The 20,224-nt window shown below is 57.6% G+C and overlaps 12 protein-coding genes and 1 non-coding gene across 13 annotated transcripts; 8 read left to right on the top strand and 5 right to left on the bottom strand.

Annotated features, from left to right (window-relative positions):
• Nucleotides 1–102: 102 nt before the first annotated feature.
• A1Q1_00566 (uncharacterized protein) lies at nucleotides 103–801 on the bottom strand (the record flags this gene model as incomplete). The annotated part of the gene is made up of 1 exon (XM_014325881.1): nucleotides 103–801. One exon carries the CDS (start codon nucleotides 799–801, stop codon nucleotides 103–105), a length of 699 nt encoding a protein of 232 aa, XP_014181356.1.
• Nucleotides 802–990: 189 nt separating this feature from the next.
• On the top strand, nucleotides 991–2,090 carry A1Q1_00565 (uncharacterized protein; the record flags this gene model as incomplete). The annotated part of the gene is made up of 3 exons (XM_014325880.1): nucleotides 991–1,233; nucleotides 1,508–1,904; nucleotides 1,963–2,090. The coding sequence occupies 3 exons, from the start codon at nucleotides 991–993 to the stop codon at nucleotides 2,088–2,090; spliced, it is 768 nt and encodes a 255-aa protein (XP_014181355.1).
• An 890-nt stretch (nucleotides 2,091–2,980) lies between these two features.
• On the bottom strand, nucleotides 2,981–3,604 carry A1Q1_00564 (uncharacterized protein; the record flags this gene model as incomplete). The annotated part of the gene is made up of 1 exon (XM_014325879.1): nucleotides 2,981–3,604. The coding sequence occupies one exon, from the start codon at nucleotides 3,602–3,604 to the stop codon at nucleotides 2,981–2,983; it is 624 nt and encodes a 207-aa protein (XP_014181354.1).
• A 638-nt stretch (nucleotides 3,605–4,242) lies between these two features.
• A1Q1_00563 (uncharacterized protein) lies at nucleotides 4,243–4,555 on the top strand (the record flags this gene model as incomplete). The annotated part of the gene is made up of 2 exons (XM_014325878.1): nucleotides 4,243–4,449; nucleotides 4,499–4,555. 2 exons carry the CDS (start codon nucleotides 4,243–4,245, stop codon nucleotides 4,553–4,555), a joined length of 264 nt encoding a protein of 87 aa, XP_014181353.1.
• A 423-nt stretch (nucleotides 4,556–4,978) lies between these two features.
• A1Q1_00562 (uncharacterized protein) lies at nucleotides 4,979–5,281 on the top strand (the record flags this gene model as incomplete). Its single annotated transcript, XM_014325877.1, has 2 exons — nucleotides 4,979–5,149; nucleotides 5,219–5,281. The coding sequence occupies 2 exons, from the start codon at nucleotides 4,979–4,981 to the stop codon at nucleotides 5,279–5,281; spliced, it is 234 nt and encodes a 77-aa protein (XP_014181352.1).
• Nucleotides 5,282–6,217: 936 nt separating this feature from the next.
• A1Q1_00561 (uncharacterized protein) lies at nucleotides 6,218–7,102 on the top strand (the record flags this gene model as incomplete). Its single annotated transcript, XM_014325876.1, has 2 exons — nucleotides 6,218–6,660; nucleotides 6,700–7,102. 2 exons carry the CDS (start codon nucleotides 6,218–6,220, stop codon nucleotides 7,100–7,102), a joined length of 846 nt encoding a protein of 281 aa, XP_014181351.1.
• Nucleotides 7,103–7,370: 268 nt separating this feature from the next.
• On the bottom strand, nucleotides 7,371–10,360 carry A1Q1_00560 (uncharacterized protein; the record flags this gene model as incomplete). The annotated part of the gene is made up of 7 exons (XM_014325875.1): nucleotides 7,371–7,380; nucleotides 7,430–7,890; nucleotides 8,505–8,767; nucleotides 8,830–8,948; nucleotides 9,034–9,219; nucleotides 9,436–9,848; nucleotides 9,920–10,360. The coding sequence occupies 7 exons, from the start codon at nucleotides 10,358–10,360 to the stop codon at nucleotides 7,371–7,373; spliced, it is 1,893 nt and encodes a 630-aa protein (XP_014181350.1).
• A 550-nt stretch (nucleotides 10,361–10,910) lies between these two features.
• A1Q1_00559 (uncharacterized protein) lies at nucleotides 10,911–11,780 on the top strand (the record flags this gene model as incomplete). The annotated part of the gene is made up of 1 exon (XM_014325874.1): nucleotides 10,911–11,780. One exon carries the CDS (start codon nucleotides 10,911–10,913, stop codon nucleotides 11,778–11,780), a length of 870 nt encoding a protein of 289 aa, XP_014181349.1.
• A 52-nt stretch (nucleotides 11,781–11,832) lies between these two features.
• On the bottom strand, nucleotides 11,833–12,855 carry A1Q1_00558 (xylosidase, putative; the record flags this gene model as incomplete). The annotated part of the gene is made up of 2 exons (XM_014325873.1): nucleotides 11,833–12,488; nucleotides 12,549–12,855. 2 exons carry the CDS (start codon nucleotides 12,853–12,855, stop codon nucleotides 11,833–11,835), a joined length of 963 nt encoding a protein of 320 aa, XP_014181348.1.
• Nucleotides 12,856–13,453: 598 nt separating this feature from the next.
• Nucleotides 13,454–13,524, top strand: A1Q1_t144. Its single transcript has one exon. It is a non-coding gene; the product is annotated as a tRNA-Gly (tRNA).
• A 276-nt stretch (nucleotides 13,525–13,800) lies between these two features.
• A1Q1_00557 (uncharacterized protein) lies at nucleotides 13,801–15,753 on the bottom strand (the record flags this gene model as incomplete). The annotated part of the gene is made up of 1 exon (XM_014325872.1): nucleotides 13,801–15,753. The coding sequence occupies one exon, from the start codon at nucleotides 15,751–15,753 to the stop codon at nucleotides 13,801–13,803; it is 1,953 nt and encodes a 650-aa protein (XP_014181347.1).
• A 333-nt stretch (nucleotides 15,754–16,086) lies between these two features.
• A1Q1_00556 (uncharacterized protein) lies at nucleotides 16,087–17,646 on the top strand (the record flags this gene model as incomplete). The annotated part of the gene is made up of 1 exon (XM_014325871.1): nucleotides 16,087–17,646. The coding sequence occupies one exon, from the start codon at nucleotides 16,087–16,089 to the stop codon at nucleotides 17,644–17,646; it is 1,560 nt and encodes a 519-aa protein (XP_014181346.1).
• A 177-nt stretch (nucleotides 17,647–17,823) lies between these two features.
• A1Q1_00555 (uncharacterized protein) lies at nucleotides 17,824–19,662 on the top strand (the record flags this gene model as incomplete). Its single annotated transcript, XM_014325870.1, has 2 exons — nucleotides 17,824–17,910; nucleotides 17,986–19,662. 2 exons carry the CDS (start codon nucleotides 17,824–17,826, stop codon nucleotides 19,660–19,662), a joined length of 1,764 nt encoding a protein of 587 aa, XP_014181345.1.
• Between the last annotated feature and the right edge of the window lie 562 nt (nucleotides 19,663–20,224).

Here is a 20,224-nt window from a genome sequence, read left to right as displayed (position 1 = left end):
GGTGAAATCGTGAGCTACTGTGTGTGCTCAAGGCTGAAGTCCGGATTGCCACCCCTCGTTACTCGGAGACTGTACACAGGACCCTATGCATATGCTCTAGATCTACTCATCGTCCTCCCTCCAACCGTCATCGTCCTCCTCGTCGGCACCCTCGTCGGCGCCGTCGGCTCCATCACTATCGTACTCCTGCTCACTCCGCTCACATCCACTATCGTCATCTCCATAATAGTCCGGCTCCTCGTCGCTATCACTGTCATCACACCAGGTGGACTCGCACCATGTGCAACAACCTGGCCCGCCGCTTGAGAGGGTCAGCGGTGTTCGATCGATCGAGGCGTAGAGTTTTCGCTGTTCCTCTGCCTCCTTCCGCTTCTGAAGCTCGATATTGTCGAGTCGCTTGTGCATCTCGTCGAACTGGCGAAGTCCCTCAACGCATGTTGTGATGTATTGTTCCAGCCATGAGCCAGGGCCAGCCCAGGCGGGCACGCCGGCGTCGCTATTAGGGCTGTTGATCTCCGACTCGGTGCGCGTGTCAGCGAGGATGGTGTTGATCCATTCGGCCACTTCGGTGGCTACTGAGGGCCTTGGCCGAGTAGTTGTTGAGGAACAATCGCGAACGGACGCGGTGGCCGCGTCGGGGTGGATCTTGCGTCGCTTTGTTGGGGTTGAAAGCTCCGGAGGGTTCTCGGGATCGGAAAGCGAGCAGGTTGAAAGTCGCCGCCGCTTGAGCCCGCGCGATGCATTTGACTGGGGAGGCGGGGTCGAAGTTGCAGCTTGAGCAACGGGGTGCTCTGAAGACATGTTTGTGTGTTGTTCGTTATGGAGAAAGAAGAAAGAGCGCGATGTTTGGGCTCGATCGCATTATATGGGACACGGTGGCAAATGTGTTACGTAACCCCAGAGCGTGAACAAACACTACCGATCAATGCAACTTGCGCCCTCGCCAATCATTCCGTCATCCCAATTGTCGCTTGTCTTGGGATCTTGGGCATGTCCTCTGACAGAGACCTCGAACAATCCGAGGCTCAGATCGCGGCTGCCAAGGCTGAGCTTGCGGCTGCCAAGGCGGAGCTCGCGGCCACCCAGGCAGATCTCGCGGCCACCCAGGCAGATCTGGCGGTCGTCCAAGTTGAGCTCGCCAGCGTCAAGACTACCAGCGCCCAGTTCGCGAAGCTGCAGGACGAGGAGAACGCCCAGCCGATGCGCCGCATCAAGGATCTCGAGGATGATATCGTCAGTGATGTCCACCGCTGGCAATGCGGGCAAAGCTAATAAGAACAGACCGCAGCGCGCGCGGTGTGCCGCCAGGCTTCCCCTATCATCTGGCACGCGGTACTCCGCCATGTCCTCCTAGCTCTGGAACGCCGTCTGACCCCACAACAGCGTGCTTAGAATCCCGCTTGGGGTTTAACGAACTAGCATGTGAGTGCCATAATCGGTCTTCCAGCCACACATCCGAGCACGTTTCGATTGAAGACCCTGCATGACCAGCTGACGGCGTTAACAGGTCACGGAGACGGCGCGTGAGCTCATGGCCGGGGGCAGATTGCTGCCGATGATGAAAGACGCGGGATGGGCCCTCCGTGGGGAGGACGTCATGCACATCATAGGGATGTCAGAGGGGCGCAACAAGTGCGCGCACCCCGAAGCACACCCTGATACCCTGCGCCCGCTGTTTCGGAGCCTCTGTCAACAAGAAGAAGCAGCCTTGGTCCCGACTCACCGGGCTTCTTCCCGCGTCACTCTCGACTCGATTCTGGCTCAAGTCACCCCCGAAGTCGTTCAAGAAGAGAAGAGGAAACATGAACTTGGCAAACGGCCCCGGCAGCTCGAAGACCCACGTGCTCTCCGTCATCCGCGGATCCGTGGCGTGTCCCCCGCCCTATCGCTGCGCTTCCGCGAAGGTCGGCGATGTCCCCTCCCAAGTTTCCCGCAGGCTCTTGGCCGCGTACCTCGATTCAGCCTCTTCCCCCAACGCTCCCCACCACTCTGCCGCCTCCGCCTCCCACCCTCCCCCCGAGACCCCCTTCGCCCTGCCTAATGGCCCCTGTCTCGCGACCCCTAAAGCGATCTCGGCGTCATTGAGCTAACCACCCGCATTTAGATACTTGGACAATAAGTGCTATGGACACATCCCTCGATACCTATCCACTGACTGAATGATTGAGCTCTTGCTGATCCTCCCCTTCCCGCTGTTTGGTTTCAGGAACGGAGAGTCAGATAAGAAGAATCAAGTTGCCGAAGCTCGGACCTAACACTGACGTCACTGTTATCTCGCTTCGGTCGGCTGCACATGCATCAGGTAACCACGCAGTCCGTTGGCATGAATGTCCAAGTCCGACGGCATGCATACGCTCGTTTTGACGCAGGGCTCACGACCCCTACGATCACTTTCCTCGCGGGGGCAGCCACCAACACTACTGATAATCCGATCTCTCCGCCTCCCACCCTCCCCCCGAGACCCCCTTCGCCCTGCCTAATGGCCCCTGTCTCGCGACCCCTAAAGCGATCTCGGCGTCATTGAGCTAACCACCCGCATTTAGATACTTGGACAATAAGTGCTATGGACACATCCCTCGATACCTATCCACTGACTGAATGATTGAGCTCTTGCTGATCCTCCCCTTCCCGCTGTTTGGTTTCAGGAACGGAGAGTCAGATAAGAAGAATCAAGTTGCCGAAGCTCGGACCTAACACTGACGTCACTGTTATCTCGCTTCGGTCGGCTGCACATGCATCAGGTAACCACGCAGTCCGTTGGCATGAATGTCCAAGTCCGACGGCATGCATACGCTCGTTTTGACGCAGGGCTCACGACCCCTACGATCACTTTCCTCGCGGGGGCAGCCACCAACACTACTGATAATCCGATCTCTCCGACCAAGTCCACGGTCGCACTCGATTCACTACTGTGCTCGTACACATGGTGCCACGGATAAGCATTTTGATCACATCATAGTGCGAGTACAACCCGCTGAACTCAATCTTCTGTCTCCCTTCCGCTGTCCTGGTCACTATCAATTCCACTTGTAGGGTTCTGAAGCGCCACTGCGTAAGACTGGCCGTCATTCCCCCCGCCGTCACTCCATTCGTACCCGCTATCAACGTCGCTCAGAGGCTGTTCGAAGTTCTCCGGGTGGCAAGTTTCGCAGTACGAAGGCCATGACCACGCAGTGATAGTGGTTTGTTTCCACTCGGTATCACGCTCCTTCAATGCCTCTTGCCATGCAGCTCGCTGCTGCTCGGCGCTCTCGCGCTCCTGCTCCTTCCTCTCGCTGTCGCGTGAGCCGTCGTCCTTGTGGACGGCTTCCGGCTGAGTCCTGAAGCGTTCGATCCACGTCGGCTTGTGCGAAGGGTTTTCTTCCCATGCCTTGTCGTCCGTTGCCCAGGAGTCCTCGGTGGGGGGTCCGGTGGGACCCAAAAGGGTCGCTTTTGGTACGGGGTCCACTGAGGCGGTGGCAGGAGGATGACAATCGTCCTCTTGCAGTTTCGCTCTCTTGTTCGAGGGCTCAGGAGAGGCGCTAGTGCAGCGCTTGATAGAGCCCACAAGCTGTGAGGGCATCTCGCTACTGCTTTGCTGATTCAAGACGGTCTCCTTCGTCATGCTGCTCGATGTTTACTGAGGTGAAAAGCGAGGTGGGAGGTGTTGGGAGAAGTTGGGTGGCAACAGGCTATCAACGGGGCGGCAGAATCGATTCCAAGCAAACGCCGATACGGCCGTACCAAAGGCTATCTTAGTACTCCCGCTCAGAAAGGTTGCATTCGATAGCTTGACCCACTAAGCACTAGCTCAGGTTTCGCTCACATCAGAGCACAATCGAACTCTCCCTCCCCACCCACTCACCATCGGCTACTTGAGAAATGTACTCTCGGCCACCGAACAACGTCTTCGGAGCCGACCATCAATGAAGCAATGCGCACAGGATGTCGTCAGCAGCCTCTTCGCAGCTTATCTGCTCGATCACTGGCCCAAATCACTAGTGCCTAGTGCACACGACCTATGGCTCAGCCGAGGCAGAAAATCGGCGAAATTAAGGAAATAGTGATGGAACTAATGCTGGGCTGTGGGCTGCGGTTAGCGCTTGGGATGTCGCGCTACAGCCCCTCACGCGCGCTCACGCGGTCGCATCGTGATCGTGATCTCACTCTTGTTTACCAACAACACCTCACCTGACCTCACCACCATCTTGACGTCGTCACTTCTCGCCTTTCGTCCTCTCCACCTAGTACCTTGACCAAAACATGTGCCCTGCCTCCACCAAACACCGCACCCCGCGCCCCTGCTGCGCCGCATCCCGCCAGCGCGACCTCGAGCTCGCGATTAAGCTTCACCGGCGACAGATCGCCCAGCTCAAAATTACCCATCGGGAGGAACAATGCCGGCATGAGCATCAAGCGCGCGAGATGGAGGCCGAGATCGCGCGACTCGCACTCGAGGCTGCCCTCAAGGTATGTCGCCACCTATTTGTCATGCGTGTGTGTGTGCTGACAGCATTAGGCTATCTCCATCCTCGTCAACCCATCCCGTGCAGAGGCCGGGGAGAGTGCTGACTAGACTGTTTTCTGTTACTAGAGACCCCTATGCATGTTGTAAACACCCAATTCGGCTGCGGGTGGCGAATATAGCACCCAGCGAACGTTGCCGAGACTTGAACGCCGTGCGCGCCATTGCGTCACCGCCAAGCGTGCACCAACCAAACTCGTCGATACATGAGCCTCCGAGGGTGAGGCGTTGCTGCACAGACCACGCTCGACAGACCCATGCATCGCAAGGATTGAGCAGACGCTGTCCGTGCTCAAGAGTCATTTACGTAACGGCGAAGAGTGCACGGATCCTCAGAACCAAATCTGGTGCGATGCTTCGTCGCCTCAACTTCGGTCGTCGTCATCTCCTCGATATACTATATCATCACCGATCCGATCTCCATGACCTAACTTACACCCACTACCCCGATCGATAATCACCGACGCCACCATCATGCCCGACACAGCCCACCGACCCTCGTACGAGGAGCTGCAGCAGCGCCTGCGCGATATCGAGATCAAGCAGGAACAAGGCGTCGAGCGGCTAGCAGCGATGCGGGCGGCTGGCTTCAGGATGGACGCGGAACTGCGCGAGCTGCGAGCCGCGTTGCAGCGATTGAACGAGGTTCGTACGAGTTGTACTAGCTTTGTGGCCGAAGAAGCTAGAGGAGGGACATTCGCTTGCTGATGTTAGACCTCTGAGCTTGTGAAGAGTAGACTAAAGCCCGCTGAGCCGGCGGCAACAGCTGCCGACTAGATCCGTGCCGGAAGAGCCGAATGTGCCGGAAGTACCGGGTGTATCGGGCCAGCCAATGTACTTGCGTTGGATTGGATTAGCTGTGAGCCGAGGTGTTAGCGTTAGGTTGGTGTGAGTGGGTCGTGTGACGAGCTAGGGTGTAGGATGGATGTTGCGTAGTTCGAAGGGAGCTACGGTCCGCTCAGATCTTGGTTCCGTGGTTTGGGGTGGCAACGGTCGCCCTACTGACTGGAAATTGATGATTCTGCTGTCTCCGGACAGCCTCATCCTGCATCACTGACAAGCAAGAGTCCCGCAAGAGGAGTAATGGCTGCCATGCAGATGTGGTCGTACACATATCAAAGCGGACCAACACATCTCTTCTTGAAGACGTAGGAGGAAGCCGGCGGCAGTATCCCGACGCTAGTCTCGGCGAGGCGGCTCCCGTGCGTGCGTCATAAGCCATCCGAACACGAGGACAGCCGCACGCTTTGCACGATCCCTACTGCTTTCTCACGCCTAACGATGGGTAATCGAGGGAGTGCCGATCGCATGCGCCTCAGCCTCATGCGACAAACTTTCGACGCAGACCCTCGTGCGTTCTGGGAACCCGGCGGTGGACGGAGTAATTCGGATGCTGTCTGCAGTTGCCGAAGCCGAAGCTGCAGTTCGGACCGGATCTGGGTCTAACAATGTCATGAGGCGATCGCGGCAGGAGAGCACGCTACTTGGAGTCGCGTGCTCGTCAGGTGATGAAGAGAGGTTCTGTTGGTGAGCGATGCGCGTCCGGCTAATCTGCCCGTCTATTCAGCCGCACTAAATCGGATCTCATCCCTTATCTGCGCGTTCTTAGCATATCTTGGTGCCGTCCACCAAACGGCTGGCAATGCTCTAACGGTGAGTGGGTTTGGGGTGTGACGGGCCCCCAAGCAGGTACATAACGCGCGCCCCGGAGCGATGAAGAACGCAATCAACAACATCCCCTCGCCAGAGCACAACTTCACTCTGCACGAACTTCGATTCACAATCAACAACACAATGGCGAGACCGCAAGCTCGAACACTTCCCGCCACTCCATTGGAAGTGGCTCAACCGGCCACGATCTACCTCCGTATGAAGCGCGACGAGAATGAGTTCCACATCGTGGCGATAACCGACAACTACGACGACGCGCACTCCAACCTCGATCTGCGTTTCTTCAGCGGCGACGACACACTGCATGGTGTGTTGTCCGACTTCGCGTGCATGTACGGCACGCACATCTACACTCCGCGGTATGCTATGCGGGCGTTCAGCGACACCGAGGAGGCGGAGCCCGGCTGGCGTCCGTTGCCGCACAACATGCGACTGGACGCCGTCATGGAGGGGTTCGAACTGCGTCTGCTTCAGATCCGTTTCACGTAAGTTACTGTGTGAAGAACGAACGGTGCTGACAGCAGTATCAAGTCCTTGGCCTTGTTGTGCTGGTGGGGCCAAACGGTGCAGCGCATGTCGAAGCCTGAGATCTCCGATCAGCCCTCGCCGCCGAGCCCGGCCGAACTCAGAGATACCTGCGTCGAATATCTGTTCGACTTCGAGCTCTTCGAGAGCCGCATCGTGGTCGCGAGCGTGTGCTGGGGTCAGCCGCCGTACAGCCATCCCGAGCATATCGCGACACAGACCGACCGCACGGTTGACGATGTGCTCAGCGCTCTGTGCAAGCTCGCCCGCATCCCCTATGCCGAGCCCAAGGACGCTCCACTGCTCATGGACCAGAATGGCAAGGTTATCCTGCCCACTCAGAGGCTGGATGAGTGGCTAGGCAACACCGAAGGAGCGCTCCTCTACGCATACATCTTGTGAGATCATTCTTCGGTCTTGCGCTGACAGACAGGCGCCCCAAGCGCCGTGCTTCGGTGGAGTTTGCTTACTCGACCGAGAAGGAGCTGGTGCTGCGTCGCACCCGTTCAAGCGGAGAGTTGTCGAGGACTAAGTCGGCTTGGGCCTGAAGTGGCTCTGATAGAGCTCCCTGTAACGAATCTGTTATGTTGTAACAGTATGCAAGTTGTATGACGATTTACGCAAATTCATTGATAACTTTCCATCGCGCTTCTGACTAACTAGATGACCCTCATGTAGCCCTGCCGGTCAGCTTACTCACGTCATCCGGTAGCTGCTGATAACACTCACTTGAATACAGCCTTGACCCACCCCTCCTCATCGCCCATCGCGTCGCCCAACTCGGTGTCGGCGTCCAAGACCTCACCGTCAATGTCCAAGAACTTGATCTTGCCGACCGGCTTTGTCTCCGTGAGTCGGCAGAACATGCGCACGACCTCATCCAGACTCTCGCCGCCGCGCAAGCTCAAACCCTGCCCATAAGCCGCTTCAGACCACGTGATGTCGAACGTCTCGCAAGAGGGCGAGAGCCGGAACAGCAGCACACCCTCCACGGTGGGGGTTGCTTTCGCTTTGGGAGCTTTGGTCGTCTTGGTAGTCTTGGGCTTCGCTGCAGCCTTCACAGTCTTGCGCGGCCGAGTGACCTTTCCGACAAGGGCAGCACTCGGAGCTGTCGCCGGCGTGTACCGAGAAACGCTCGAGCGGGCGCGAGACGAGCGGCGAGGAGGGGAGGTCGTGGTTGTCATCTCGGGCTGTAGATGTTGAGGTCAATAAATAGGAGTCGATGCGGGAGATGGTCATGAGAATGTCAACTTATGAGATCATCAGTGTTGGGATGACGGGAGCTGAGTCAACTAGCCGTTGAAGAGCTGAAGGCCGAGATCGGCCAATTTCAGCCATCTCGTTCCGCCCTCCATTGCCAGAATCGCGATGACCATTGGGATTGCTGGACGCATGACAATTTTGGGAAAGCGTGCTGCGTTATGGGCCGCGATGCGTGAGCTAACGGGCGCGAGTTTTGTGTGACTGCCGAGCTGTTCGCCCGATAATGGATGAAGACGAAGATGCATGGACTTGTCCTAACGTTCTTTCTATACTTCGGAATTGCTGACAGCCCGTAATCATGTCCGTGGACCGGTGAACTCGTCGTCAGACAAAGACAATTACTGGTATTCTTCGCGCCTACCATCAACACTCTGTCCGCCCACTTCGCTCACCGAATATACGCGTCGATGTAGGCTTCTGTCCAATCATCGTTCCACCAGGCGTCCAGACGGTTGTACGTGCGAATACGACTTCCGCTACCATCACGGAGTAGCACTGCGTGTTCCTGCCGATGATATGGGATACGGTCGAGGCAGCACACCGCGCTGAGCATATCGTGCACAAGGCGATCGGGCCGGAAGGCCATGTACTCATCGGGGTCTGGCTCGATATCCTCAGGAGCACAGTGCGAGACCGAACGCAAGCGCACCCGCACTAGAAACTTGTCATGCCGGAGGAGGTTATCGTCCCGCTCAAATTCTAAGCGGTAGATGTCACACTCTTCTGAAATATATTGGGCCGAGTACGGCTCCATATCGTCTGGCTCATCCTCCCACTCTGCTTCTACCTGTACAAGGTCGAGGGCTTCGATCACGCGCTTTGTCGTTGTAGTCCTGCCGTTAGCCAAATACAGTAAGCGAACTCACCGGCACTCGACTTTGATGAGGCGGCGGGTGTAGCCCTCCATAATCTCGCCCAGTGTTGCGCCAAAGCGGAGCAACTGCCAGTGCCTTCCTTCAGTGTCGCGCTTTGAATATGTCGGGCTCTGCATGGAAAGTGGCCGGTGGCCAGTGTCGATCCTCTCGGCTAGGTGTTGCGCAACGCGCTCCAAGGTGAGCTGCAGGTCGTACCTTCCTCGAATTATCTCCGCCTCTTCGTACTTCAAGAACGCTGCTCGCACCGTGTCACGCTCGACAGTGAGCTCCATGTAAAACGTCTCGCTCCAGAGCCGCTTGTCCGAGAAGTCGTACTCATCGTCGAGGTCGTCATCGATGTCGCAACCGTTTACTCGTCTTGCCCAATTGTAGTTGGGCTGGCTGTAATCGTAGTAAGGCATGGTGATGGTGACGGAGTGGGGGGAAAGAGCTGATGCGCCAACTTGTTGCTGCTATTTGAGGGCTCCTCGAGGGTTGCAGTATTAGCAGCTAAATCGCGCCAGCCTTCCTATAACCCGCTGCCGCTCCCGCCTCCGGCCATGCCCTCACTGCTCGATGGCCGTTCTATTCGTTAGCATCGTAGACCCCTCGGCTCACCTGATATGCGCAACGAGGTGCGCCTTCGTCCAGCCGAGTCGGAACCAGTCCTCGAGCCGGTTGTATGTCCGAAGTTCTTTCCCGTAGCTGTCCCGGATCTGCAAGATGTGGACTGTAGAGTCCAATCTGATGTCGAGGAGGCCAGCCATGAGCCTGATGACGTCTGCAAGCGACCGATTCAGCTTGACGGCGATATACTCATCCGTCATCTTCGTGTAGTCTTGTTCGTGCCAATCGGGGCCCCAACGCAGCCGACAGCTGAGCATCTGGAGGCCAAGCGGATCGCTGCCCGCAATGGGCAGAAGTTCGAAGCAGTACGCATCGCATGTCTCGTCGATTTCTTCTCCTGTCGGTGGCCACATGTCATCGATCTCATCCTTGAGCGGCGGCTCCTCCCGGTCTATGGAGAGGTCCTGGAGTACGCGTTTTGTCGTGGTTGTCCTTATGTCAGGGCAGTCGATGCGTTCACTCACCTGTACTGCACCTTGATCAGACGTTGCGAGAATCCCTCCATGATCGCGCCGAGCCATGGCTTTCGGTCAATGTGCTGCCAAAACGAATCGTCACTGCTACCGTCCTCGCCGTCGGGTACGCGTTCGAAGTACACAGGTTCCTCGATGCAGATATCCTCCTCCCGCTCCTCTTTCGCAAGGTACGCGATGGCAGTGTCGATTGACTCTTCCGGCGCGAAGCACATGTATGAGTCTCGCTTGCCTTGATCCATGGAGAAGCTGACACCGATCTTGTCGTACCTCACACTCGTCGACAGCTTGAGGTAGAGCGTTTCGTGCCAGCGGCGCAGGCGACGTCCGGTATTATGGTCCACAACGAACCTGTCCTCATAGTCGAAGTCGTAGTCGAACTCTTCATCTTCCCCCCAGGAGCAATACCTATAGTTTGGTCGGCTGTAGTCGATGTAACCCATGGCTGTTGATTGCAATGAGGTTGGATTGCAGAGTCTCTTTCGGATAATAACGCGACGTTTGTTTATGTTGTGCGGGACGCTGACGTAACACGTGGTATGCGGGTATCTTATCGGTGACGTCAGCCAGCCGTCTTCGAGAGGGCCGTAATCCATGCAGCACACCGATCAAGGATCGCCGAGCATCTGAGGCTGCCATGACACGAGCATCTGAAGTGCGCTTGGATGTGTGTCATCGCCCACGGTGGACCAGGACCGGGACCATATGAAATCAGGGAGATCTGCTTTCGACTTGCTTTCTGGCACAAATGGCCTAGGCCATTTTGGACACCAGGGGGAGCTACCACGAGCCGGGTGCGCCACACGACCAGCGGGGAGTATCTCGCCATCTTCTAGCTCGCCGGGCTAGCTCTGACCGTCTAAGAACAGCAGAGCCAACACAGGCGACAAGAGTCTCGTTCCACTGCTCACCTCTTAGACCCCTTGTTCCGCCCAGCACCTTGCTTCTCTTAACAACTACCGCCAACACTATAACATTCTCCCATCCGGCATCATGTTCTGCACTGAGTTGGCTGCGGAGCAGTTCCCCTTTCCTGCCCCCGCTGGCACCAGATTCTGTGAGAAAGAAGTTCCCTCACACTCCGAGACGACGCCCCTGTACACGACAGAGCCAGACGGTCGGCCCGAGGTCCTAGTTGCGGAGTGTGTCTTCACGGGGTGCAAGAGCTGGATGTCCTTTCTTCCAGGCTGCTCGGATATGCACAAGCAGTGCGTTTACGTCTCATTCCAATACCTCGAGTTCGACTTCGCCTTCCGAGAGGCTGTCTGTACTCGCAACGACCTTATCAGCGCTTTCAACACCTTGTTATCTGATCGTAAGGCGCTTGAGGATGCCCTCATCGCTACTCGCATGGTGCTTAGCGGTTTGGAAGTAATGCCTGGGACCCAGCAGGCTAGCAAGGCCAAAATACTCCACGAGAAGAACGCCCAAATCCATTTCAGAGAACGCCTTCGGATACTGCGCTGTCAGTGCGAAGAAGCCTTCCGACGCCTCGACAACGGCATCCACAACTTCGGTCAATACCTCTACTTCCTGTCCTTGTGCGAGGACTATGGTATTCCCCAGCTTGGCTGGTCGTGCTGGGGTGGATGGCTCAGCGAGGAGAACGTGCGCTTCCCCGAGAAACGCGAGCACATGTTCCGAAACGGGTGGATGTGCGACGACTACGCTTTCCGGGCCGCCAAGGTCATCAATGCGTCCGAGACGCCTGAGGAGGTGAAGCAACTGCACGTGGACCTCGATGGCCTCACCAGGGAATATCTTGCCTTTAAGGGCTACGCCCTTACGCCGACAGCTGCCGTCATGCACAGGCCTCCGACGCCTCACGGCGCGGACGACCTTCCTCCTCCCTACGCGGTCTAATCCTGCTTTGATACTATGGCTGCATGCAAACTACTTCTGAATATACTACAACTTACGGGTCCATGGTAACGATCTTGTCTCCGTCAAACTTCATCTCCTTGGCCTTGACCGAGCGCAGGTGGTCGACGCCCTTGCTGAGCGAGCAGTCGTGGTAGAACAGGTAGTCCTTGCCCTTGAAGTGGACCATGGAGTGATGGTTCGTCCATCCGATCGGAGGCGTGAGCACGGTGCCCTGGTACTCGAAGGGACCGTATGGCGAGTCTCCCGTCGCATAAGCGATCAGGTGCGTGTCGCCAGTCGAGTAGGAGAAGTAGTATTTCCCGTTACGCTTGTGCATCCACGCCGCCTCGAAGAAACGCTTCTCGTGGTCAGAGGCCGGTACTGGCTTGCCCTGGTAAGTGATGCTGATCTCGCGCACGGGCTCGGCGAACTCGAGCATGTCGTCCGTCAGCCTGGCGACACGGGGACCGAGAGCGTCGCCTTCCGTCGGCTCCTGTGGCCCCTGCTTCGAGCCGTCCCACTCAGTGCCGTCCGAGTTGTAGCACTGCAACTGTCCGCCCCACAGTCCGCCAAAGTAGAGGTACGCCTCACCATCGTCGTCGACGAACGCCGCGGGGTCGATCGAGAACGAGCCCTTCATAGCTTCCGGCTGGGGAGTGAAGGGCCCTTCGGGCTTGTCGGAGACGGCAACGCCCATCTTGAACTTGCCTGGAGAGTCAGCTCACGGTTCGCGGACCTCTACACCTCAACGGCACTTCCGACACTCACCGTCCTTGGCCCTCGCAGGAAAGTAGAAGTAGTACTTTCCGTTCTTCTCGGCGCAGTCCGGCGCCCACATCTGCTTGTCGACCCAGGGCACCTGCTCGGCAGAGAGCGCGACGCCGTGGTCGGTGACCTCTCCGCCAACCTCATCCATGGAGAGGACATGGTAGTCGACCATGTCGTACTGGTCTCCGTTGTCGTTGAACTGAATGTCCGTCTCCCGGTCGTGTGAGGGGTAGACGTAGATCTTGCCCGCAAACGCGTGCGCGGACGGGTCCGCAGTGTAGATGTGCTTGACGAGGGGCTCGGGCATGCTGTCTTCGTGGGTAGTGGGTGATACGGAGGTCGAGAAGAGGAGGGGAGGTCTTTATGAACGCCGTCAGCGGCGGGGGGAAGCGGCGACGGAGCGCTCTCGGCGCATTAACCGGAACACGGCTTCGCGCCGAGAATCCGCCGAGATTACGGCCCGAGCCGGTGGGCGCCGAAAGCTTGTTTCGGGATTCGTGTTGTTTGGTTCCACCGTGGCAGGCAAGCTATGAAGGCGAGCTGGCGACCGCCTCCGTTCAACATCAGGACGATCTTGACGTCGAACGGGTGGGCTGACGGGAGGAACCGCAACGTAACGTGTAAGAGGCAGCATGTCGTTTCGAGAGCTCGCGCAAGGCCGGGGATGATCAATTCAGTACAAGATCTCCGCACTGGAGCCGATGCCTGCCATCAGTCTTTCCAGGAACCGAGAGGCCCTCTCAGAAGCGCTGTAACCTTGCACAACAGCTTGTCAGAGCACCGTCGAAGGCGACAAACACGCGATCGATCTTGCTGTTGGCAGCACATAAGCGTCGTCACGCCCTCTCTTCCAAGGAAGACCGCCACGAGCGCTCAGCGTTGGTGAAGTGGTCTAATACGTCCTAACATCTATGGTGAAATGGTATCATGCATCGTTGCCATCGATGCGGTGGGGGTTCGATTCCCCCTGGATGTATCTTTTGCTTTTCCTTCTACCCATTCCTCTTCGTCCGCGAGAACGGGAGCGAGAGAACGGATCGGATGGTCGAAAAGAGTGCGTGTCGAGACGTCGGGACGCGAGGAAGTTTCGGAAATTTGCTCCCGTTCGAATATTCATTTGCTTCCGCTAATGCGCTAAGGCTAATGCGCTTTCAGGGGCGAACGGTTGATTTGTCTTTTCGGATCGGTGCGGTGTCCGGATTGTCTAGAGAGGTGAAGCGAACGTCTCAAAGACTTGCAGCGACGGAGAACCCTAAGCGATGTCGTTTGGTATGACCTCGAACATCCGGATCCCGATCTCGCTCTTGCCGCCGTCGAGTCGCGGCAGTGGTTTGTCGCCCTGCGCAGTCGCTGTACCAGAGTAGAGGTACCTGCCCTTCCTGGTGCAATTCAGACCCGCAAACTGCCCGACGAGGCCCCATGTCTGTTTCCTTCCTGCGGGCACAACTCGCCAGAGCGCGACGCCCATCTCATGGAGATGCACGTCTTGAAGAGGCCTCCTTGCCCCCTCCTCGCCGTCGTTGGCAGCGTCCGAGCTCTTGAAGAGAGTGCCGGCAGTGAGCGCTCCTTCATCCAAGTCATAACGGAGCACGACGACATCGCCTGCTAGCCCGGCAAGGGCCATCGCGTCCTCTACGTCTTCATGCTTCAGCTTGTCTTTGACTTGACGGCCGACATCCCTACAGTTGAAGGCAGCGAGGAGTGCGCCGTTCCCGCACTTGACCGCTGCCCAGGTCGCCGTCCCATCCTCGTCATCCAGTATGGACGTATCCATCAACCTTCTTGGCAGCAGCTCAGCTGCGCTTTCGCACTTGACCACATGAACTTCGCCCTTAGCGTCGTAGGCGATGAGGCGTCCGAGAAGCTTCGTGTCATGCTCCGCCGGCTTATCGCTCAGCAGCACAGGGCCAGGGAACATGGCGCGAAGTACAGCGTGAGATTGGGGATACTGCGCGGCTGTCATGAACATGTCCGCATCGGGCACAGTGGAGAGGTGGTTCGACACGAGTGCGTTTGAGAGGTTGGAGAAGACGAAAATCTGGTGTGCGTTGCGCAGCTCGTGGATCATGCCGAAGTCGTCGCTGTTGCGCCACACGAAGGACTGCTTACTGAAACCGGCCCGGCCATTGAAGAAAGATGAGGAGTGGGCCATACTGTGCACTACTCTCCCCGGGCCAAACGTTGCGTCGGCGGCCGCAAGCATCAAGGTGTACACCTGTGTGGCTACCTCAGCACCTTGGATACCGTGCAGGAAAGTGAGAGAGGCTTGGTTATCGACCTTAAGAAAGGAGACGCCCTGGCTCTTAAGCCATGCGAACCAGTCGCTCCAGAACTCAGGCTTTGTCGGGACCCAATACTCCCCGCTGTCGTAGGGGTTCGAATATTTGAAAGGCTTGCAGCCGTACTTCTCAACGAGCGGTGAGTCGGGGTGAACGCCGTTCCAGTATCCTCCGTTAAGAGCTAGCCAGACTCCAACATCGCATCCTCCCACCTCTGGACCTTCGAATGTCTTCTTGACAAGAGACACCGCCTCGCCGAGATCGCCAAAGGACTCATTCGACTCGAAAGACCAAAGTTGCCGGTGCTGTTGGTCCTGCCATCCGTCGTCTATGACGAAAGCTTGCACTGGAATCTTCGCGGCCGAGAGCTCAGTCAGAAGGGAGGAGAACATAGCCCGTGAGACGTGGTTCGTCTCACCCAATGCGGACCAGGTGCAGAAGCCGAGCCGGTTCAGTGGGTTGTGCGCCGCCAGAGGTGCCGGGTCACCTTTAGCGCCTGCCCAGCTTTGGGCACGATTGATAGCTTCCCGGACGAGGTTCTTCAGGTCTAGGGCACGCGGCGAGCGGCACTCAACCACGGCGCCCCGACCCTCGCCCGCCGTGGACCTGCGAATATCCACAGCCCATTTGCCTTTCGATGCGGTCAGGTGACAGGTAGCACTGTCAGAGCTCACGGGATACAAAGCAAGATGCTCGGAGCCCTGTTGTACGAGCACAAGGTGAATCGGGAAATCGAGTGGTCTGCCTGAGAACGGTTTCGCTTCGATCCACGTTGGGCGGTAGCGATACCAGACCCAGCCATGAGCGTTGGAGAGATCGACGTCCAGCGTATGTGAGGACTTATCCTTCGACTGGTCACATTTGAACTCGTGAAGCTTCTTTGATACTGCTCTCGGCTCTGCTGGCGTCGATTGCCAAAGTCCCATCTCGGTGGCTGGGGTGTTGCGAGTGATGATAATGCAGCGATCGAGAGGTGGACGTGCTGTTACGCTGTGACACGGGTTGCGTCATGTTCTCGGAATTGGCCGAGCTCATCACTTCGAACGGAACCAAATTTTCTGCACGCGGTGTGCTCGACGATAACAAACCACTCGATCACTTCGCTTTCGCCGTCATCACACCTTGCGCACACCGCTCAACTACAAGCTCATACCTCTCACGGCACTCGCAAGCCTTCGGGAAGCCTAGGGCCGCAGCTCTACTTCTTTTGACGGTTTTCCCTGGCCCAGCGACTTCCTTCCTCGCTTTCCGTTGCCGCCATGCGTCCCACAGCAGCATGGCTCGCGACCTCCCTGCGAACGCTAGCCGCGCAACGGGTTGTTTTGAACGATATCGGAGAAGAAAAGTTCCGTAAACTCGCCTTTGAGCTCCAGTTTCGCGGCAAGCACCTTAAGCTGAAGCAACTCCCGCTGCAAGGCGACTTGCACCGGTCTATGCGACAAATTGCGACGCTGCCCAAGGAGGACCAGGATGTCGCCAAAGCATGGCTCATCTCTCGCCGGTCACTAGGACGCTACCTCCTTCCGTCCGAGAACACGAGCCGGCGGCAGTTTCAGCTCATTCTGCAATGGCTTGGCCTGCAGCGTTTCCTCGACATGGCGCCCACGGCGAGCTTCGACTGGAACCGGCTCCCTGAGCTTCTAGACATGAAGCGGACGGTCCTGCCGGCAGCGCGCTTCGACGTTATCCGCGAAAGCAATCTGTCTCTCGAGGACAAGTATCTGGCCGTTGTGACCTGGCTGAAGGGAACGGACTTTGGCGAGTTCGTCCTCCAGACCCGAGCATTCCCTCCCGATCCGCCGGACTACAAGCAAGCGCTTCTCGATTATGTCGGCAAGAAGCGGTTTCTGGAGCTTGTCGGCCGGCCGCCTCTCTTCGATCTGAACTCGATCAAGGGTTGCACGACCAAGTTCAGGCACATGCTGTCGCGCATCCAGTTGGCGGACCTCAGCCCCGCGGACGAGGAGCGCGCCCTCGTCAGTTTGCTCTGCACGACGCAGCTCGGCAAGCGTCTCATCCTTGAAGCAGGGCTGCCGCTCCCCGATCTCTTCTCCTACGAGCACAACAAGGTCATTCAGAGCTACCGCCCTCTGCATGGCCTCTACCGTGACCCATCAAGCGCCAGCGTACCGCCCGAAATTCAGACGTGTGTCGACCGGATAGGGCAGGACCGTTTCCTGGAGCTTGTGCATGAGGAGCTGTACGACTTGACCAGCATCAAGGGTTTCGACACGGTGAAGACAACGAAGGCGCGCTTGCGGCTGGTCCAGGAGTCGAAGCTCCCGGTGGACGAGAAGGTTCGGGCCTTCGTTGCCGTTCTTTGTCGCTCGGCGTGGGCGGAGCTTCTCGCCGGTGATGATCTCGAGACTAAGCGCAAGATCCGGCGAATTCAGTCCGGCCGCGCCTCCGTCACGAAGGGGCCGTACGGCTTCCAGCGTCGGCTGAACTATCTCGGCCCAGCGCGCTTCCTCGAGCTCTCGAAGGAACCACTTATCGATGTCGTGAAGGCGTTCCCGACCTTGGACCCTGCAGAGTGGCCCTCGTTCTGGACGGCTGTGTACCATTCTGACCTCGAAGGGGAGGAGCGCGATCGCTGGTTTGCCAGTGTGCTCCGCCGCTCGTCACACGGCAAGAAGTACCTCGCCGAAGCTAAGCGCATCGCGAAGGAGAAAGGCGACCCGAACGACCTCCAACCTCTTTCTAACCCGGTAACGACGGCAATTTGGCGCCCACGAGTCACTAGAGAGAGCTCACCCCGGGCGTCGTCCAGTTCATCACCCAGCCCAGAACCTTCCATCGCCCAGGCGCACCCCGCCTAATGTAACACCTACACAACTATCATCTTTAGCATCTCAGGCAGCGTAGAGCACATAGACATGCATGTATGTACGAATATCGCACAACGGTTGTGCCAGGCCCATATCTCGGTCGAAATTGACCGAGCAGCCGAGGTGCGGGAGCAAAACTGCGAGAGATTTCGACATGAGCCATGCGTCATGGACTCACGACTCTATCCATCAACTCCCCTCTCTTCTGTTGCCACTATTTCTCGATATCCATCACCGGATACCTGCGAAACAGGAGTGCGCAGCTCACTTTTACCTCAGGCACTTCTTGCTGTCGCGCGATCTATTGCGTCAGAGCTCCTCAACCATTAGACCGACGCCGACTCTGGTCCGTCATCCGAGCGTTCTGGCAACATGAGGTCGAGGTTGACAAAGCGCTACCTTCAACGATTAGCTAGACTCGACACCCGCGACCCCTCCGTTGTAACCACCCGATTGAAGCTCCTGGACGACATTGGTCTTGAACGTTTTCAGCGCCTCGGACCCGGAGTGAGATTTAAAGCCTCATCTCTGCTTCCGGCAGGCAAATCGTCCGCCCGTCTAAAGGCAATCGACTCTCTTCCCTCCCCGGAAAAGGAGCTCGCGAAGATTGCCTTCCTGGCTCGAACACGATTTGGACAAGCTCTTCTCCCGCCTGTTTACGACAAGCAGAGAGAGTATGGTACACTTCTGAGTGCCGTGAACTGGCTCGGCATTGATCTCTTTAAGGAGCTAGCCGAGGAGGAGTACGATCTGGACAACGTGCCAGATCTGCAAAGACAACATCCTGACCGCCAAATCGTGGCTATCCGCGCCTCCCCTATTCCGGTTGAGGAGCAGCAGAACGCTGTTGCACAGGTGCTGAAGTCGACAGCCTTGGGGCAACATGTCTTGGAGTTCGGATCCATACCACCGCTCTCCGAGGAGGCGTGGGAGGAAGCGATTCTGGCGTACATCGGCGGTCCCGAACGGTTCTTGGATACGTACAAGCGGCCTGCATTCGACGTGCATACCATTCCTGGGATCTATGACCGTCCCTTTGCCGCTCTCGTTGCGCAAGTCCAAAGGCTTGGCCTGTCTATGAGCGATGAGGAGAGAGCATATGTTGCGCTGCTCTCCTACTCCGTCATCGGCAAGAAGCTCCTCGACGGCGCCGGACTACCGCAGCCTCCGCAATCTGTGCGAGGCCGTCCGTTGCGCCCCTCCAAAACCCACCGAACGGGGGCACAGCAGCCGCTGCAATCGCACGTGGATCTGCTGAACCACATCGGCCGCGAGCGCTTCCTCGAGCTTGTCGAGGAGCCATTGTTCGACCTCGAGTCTATTCCCGGATGGGAGACGACAGGTACGGCGGTCCCGAGCCGGCGGCGTCTAATCGAACAATCGTCCCTCTCGCCCGCCGAGAAGGAGAGAGCGCTCGTCGCTCTGCTCGCCATTCGCCCAACGCCATTCATCAACGAGCACGAGCTCTACCGCGAGATCATTCGCCGCACGCCCCAATACAAGCGGGGTACAAGCGGACGAGCGAGCGAGTATTACTTCCCGAAACTCCTCGCTGAGGTGGGCGCCAGTCGCTTCGTAAAGTTGGCCCAGGAGCCGCTGTATGATCTCACTGCTATCCTCACGGCCAAAGATACGGGCAAGTGGGGACTCAATCGCAAGTTTGAGCGTGTGCGGAGGTCAAATCTGAGCGATGAAGAGAAGGAGAGAGCGTTTGTGAGCATTTTAGCTAGAAGCCGGGTCGGGAAGAGATATCTCCAGGAGGCAGGCAGAGAGAAGACCAAGTCGGGGCCCAGGTCTCTTTCGAAGGCAAGTGCCGGGGCCAGCGTCCAGCCTGAATCTGCAGGTGTCACCCGATTCGCTGTCGCGCGGCTGCCCTTCGTCGACTGTGACCGGCGTATACGAGCCATGGCTTCTTGCATCGCTCTGCCACTGCCCGCTAAGCCGAACTTCATACAAGCCGCAGCACTCGTCGGCTTCTTCGTTCAGGCGACCATGTCTGGCGTGTAATAAGCAATCATTACCGTATCATCATCAACTGTACTGTACTACCACTACAATGCCTACTCATACCACTCTGACTCCCAAGGGCTCACAGCGCCTGTACTCCTCTTAGCCAGCGATTATGAGAGCTAGGGACGATGGGGAGTCGAACAATTCAGACATTGAGGACCTTGGGGGGCGCCAAGACCTTGTCGTCCGAGCAAAGTCCAGTGCATTCCGGCGGCCGGCGCTGTATTGCTCACCATCCGTGTGACGGGTCAGGCAAGACTGGAAGGGCACAAGCAGCCGGCCCATGAACAACACTATCGAACTGTCAAACTTACCTCCCGACGCCATCCCTGATCCCTGGATCCCTGCCGCCAGCTGGTCATCTGTCATCCCAGCCTGTTGTGCTCACACAACCTCCCCCAATCCTCATCCCAATGCACGTGCCAAGTACCCGCCTGAAATGGTCTTGCCAGTTGCAGCTGGCCGATCATGCATGTTCGCCGCAGGGTTGACTACACCCGCCTAACCCAGCGGGCATCAGCCGGAGGCAGCAACCGATCATGTCACACCGGTCGTCTGC

This window comes from Trichosporon asahii (assembly GCF_000293215.1).
Source record: "Trichosporon asahii var. asahii CBS 2479 unplaced genomic scaffold scaffold00025, whole genome shotgun sequence".
NCBI lineage: Eukaryota > Fungi > Basidiomycota > Tremellomycetes > Trichosporonales > Trichosporonaceae > Trichosporon > Trichosporon asahii.
This window is presented reverse-complemented; position numbering and strand designations above follow the sequence as displayed.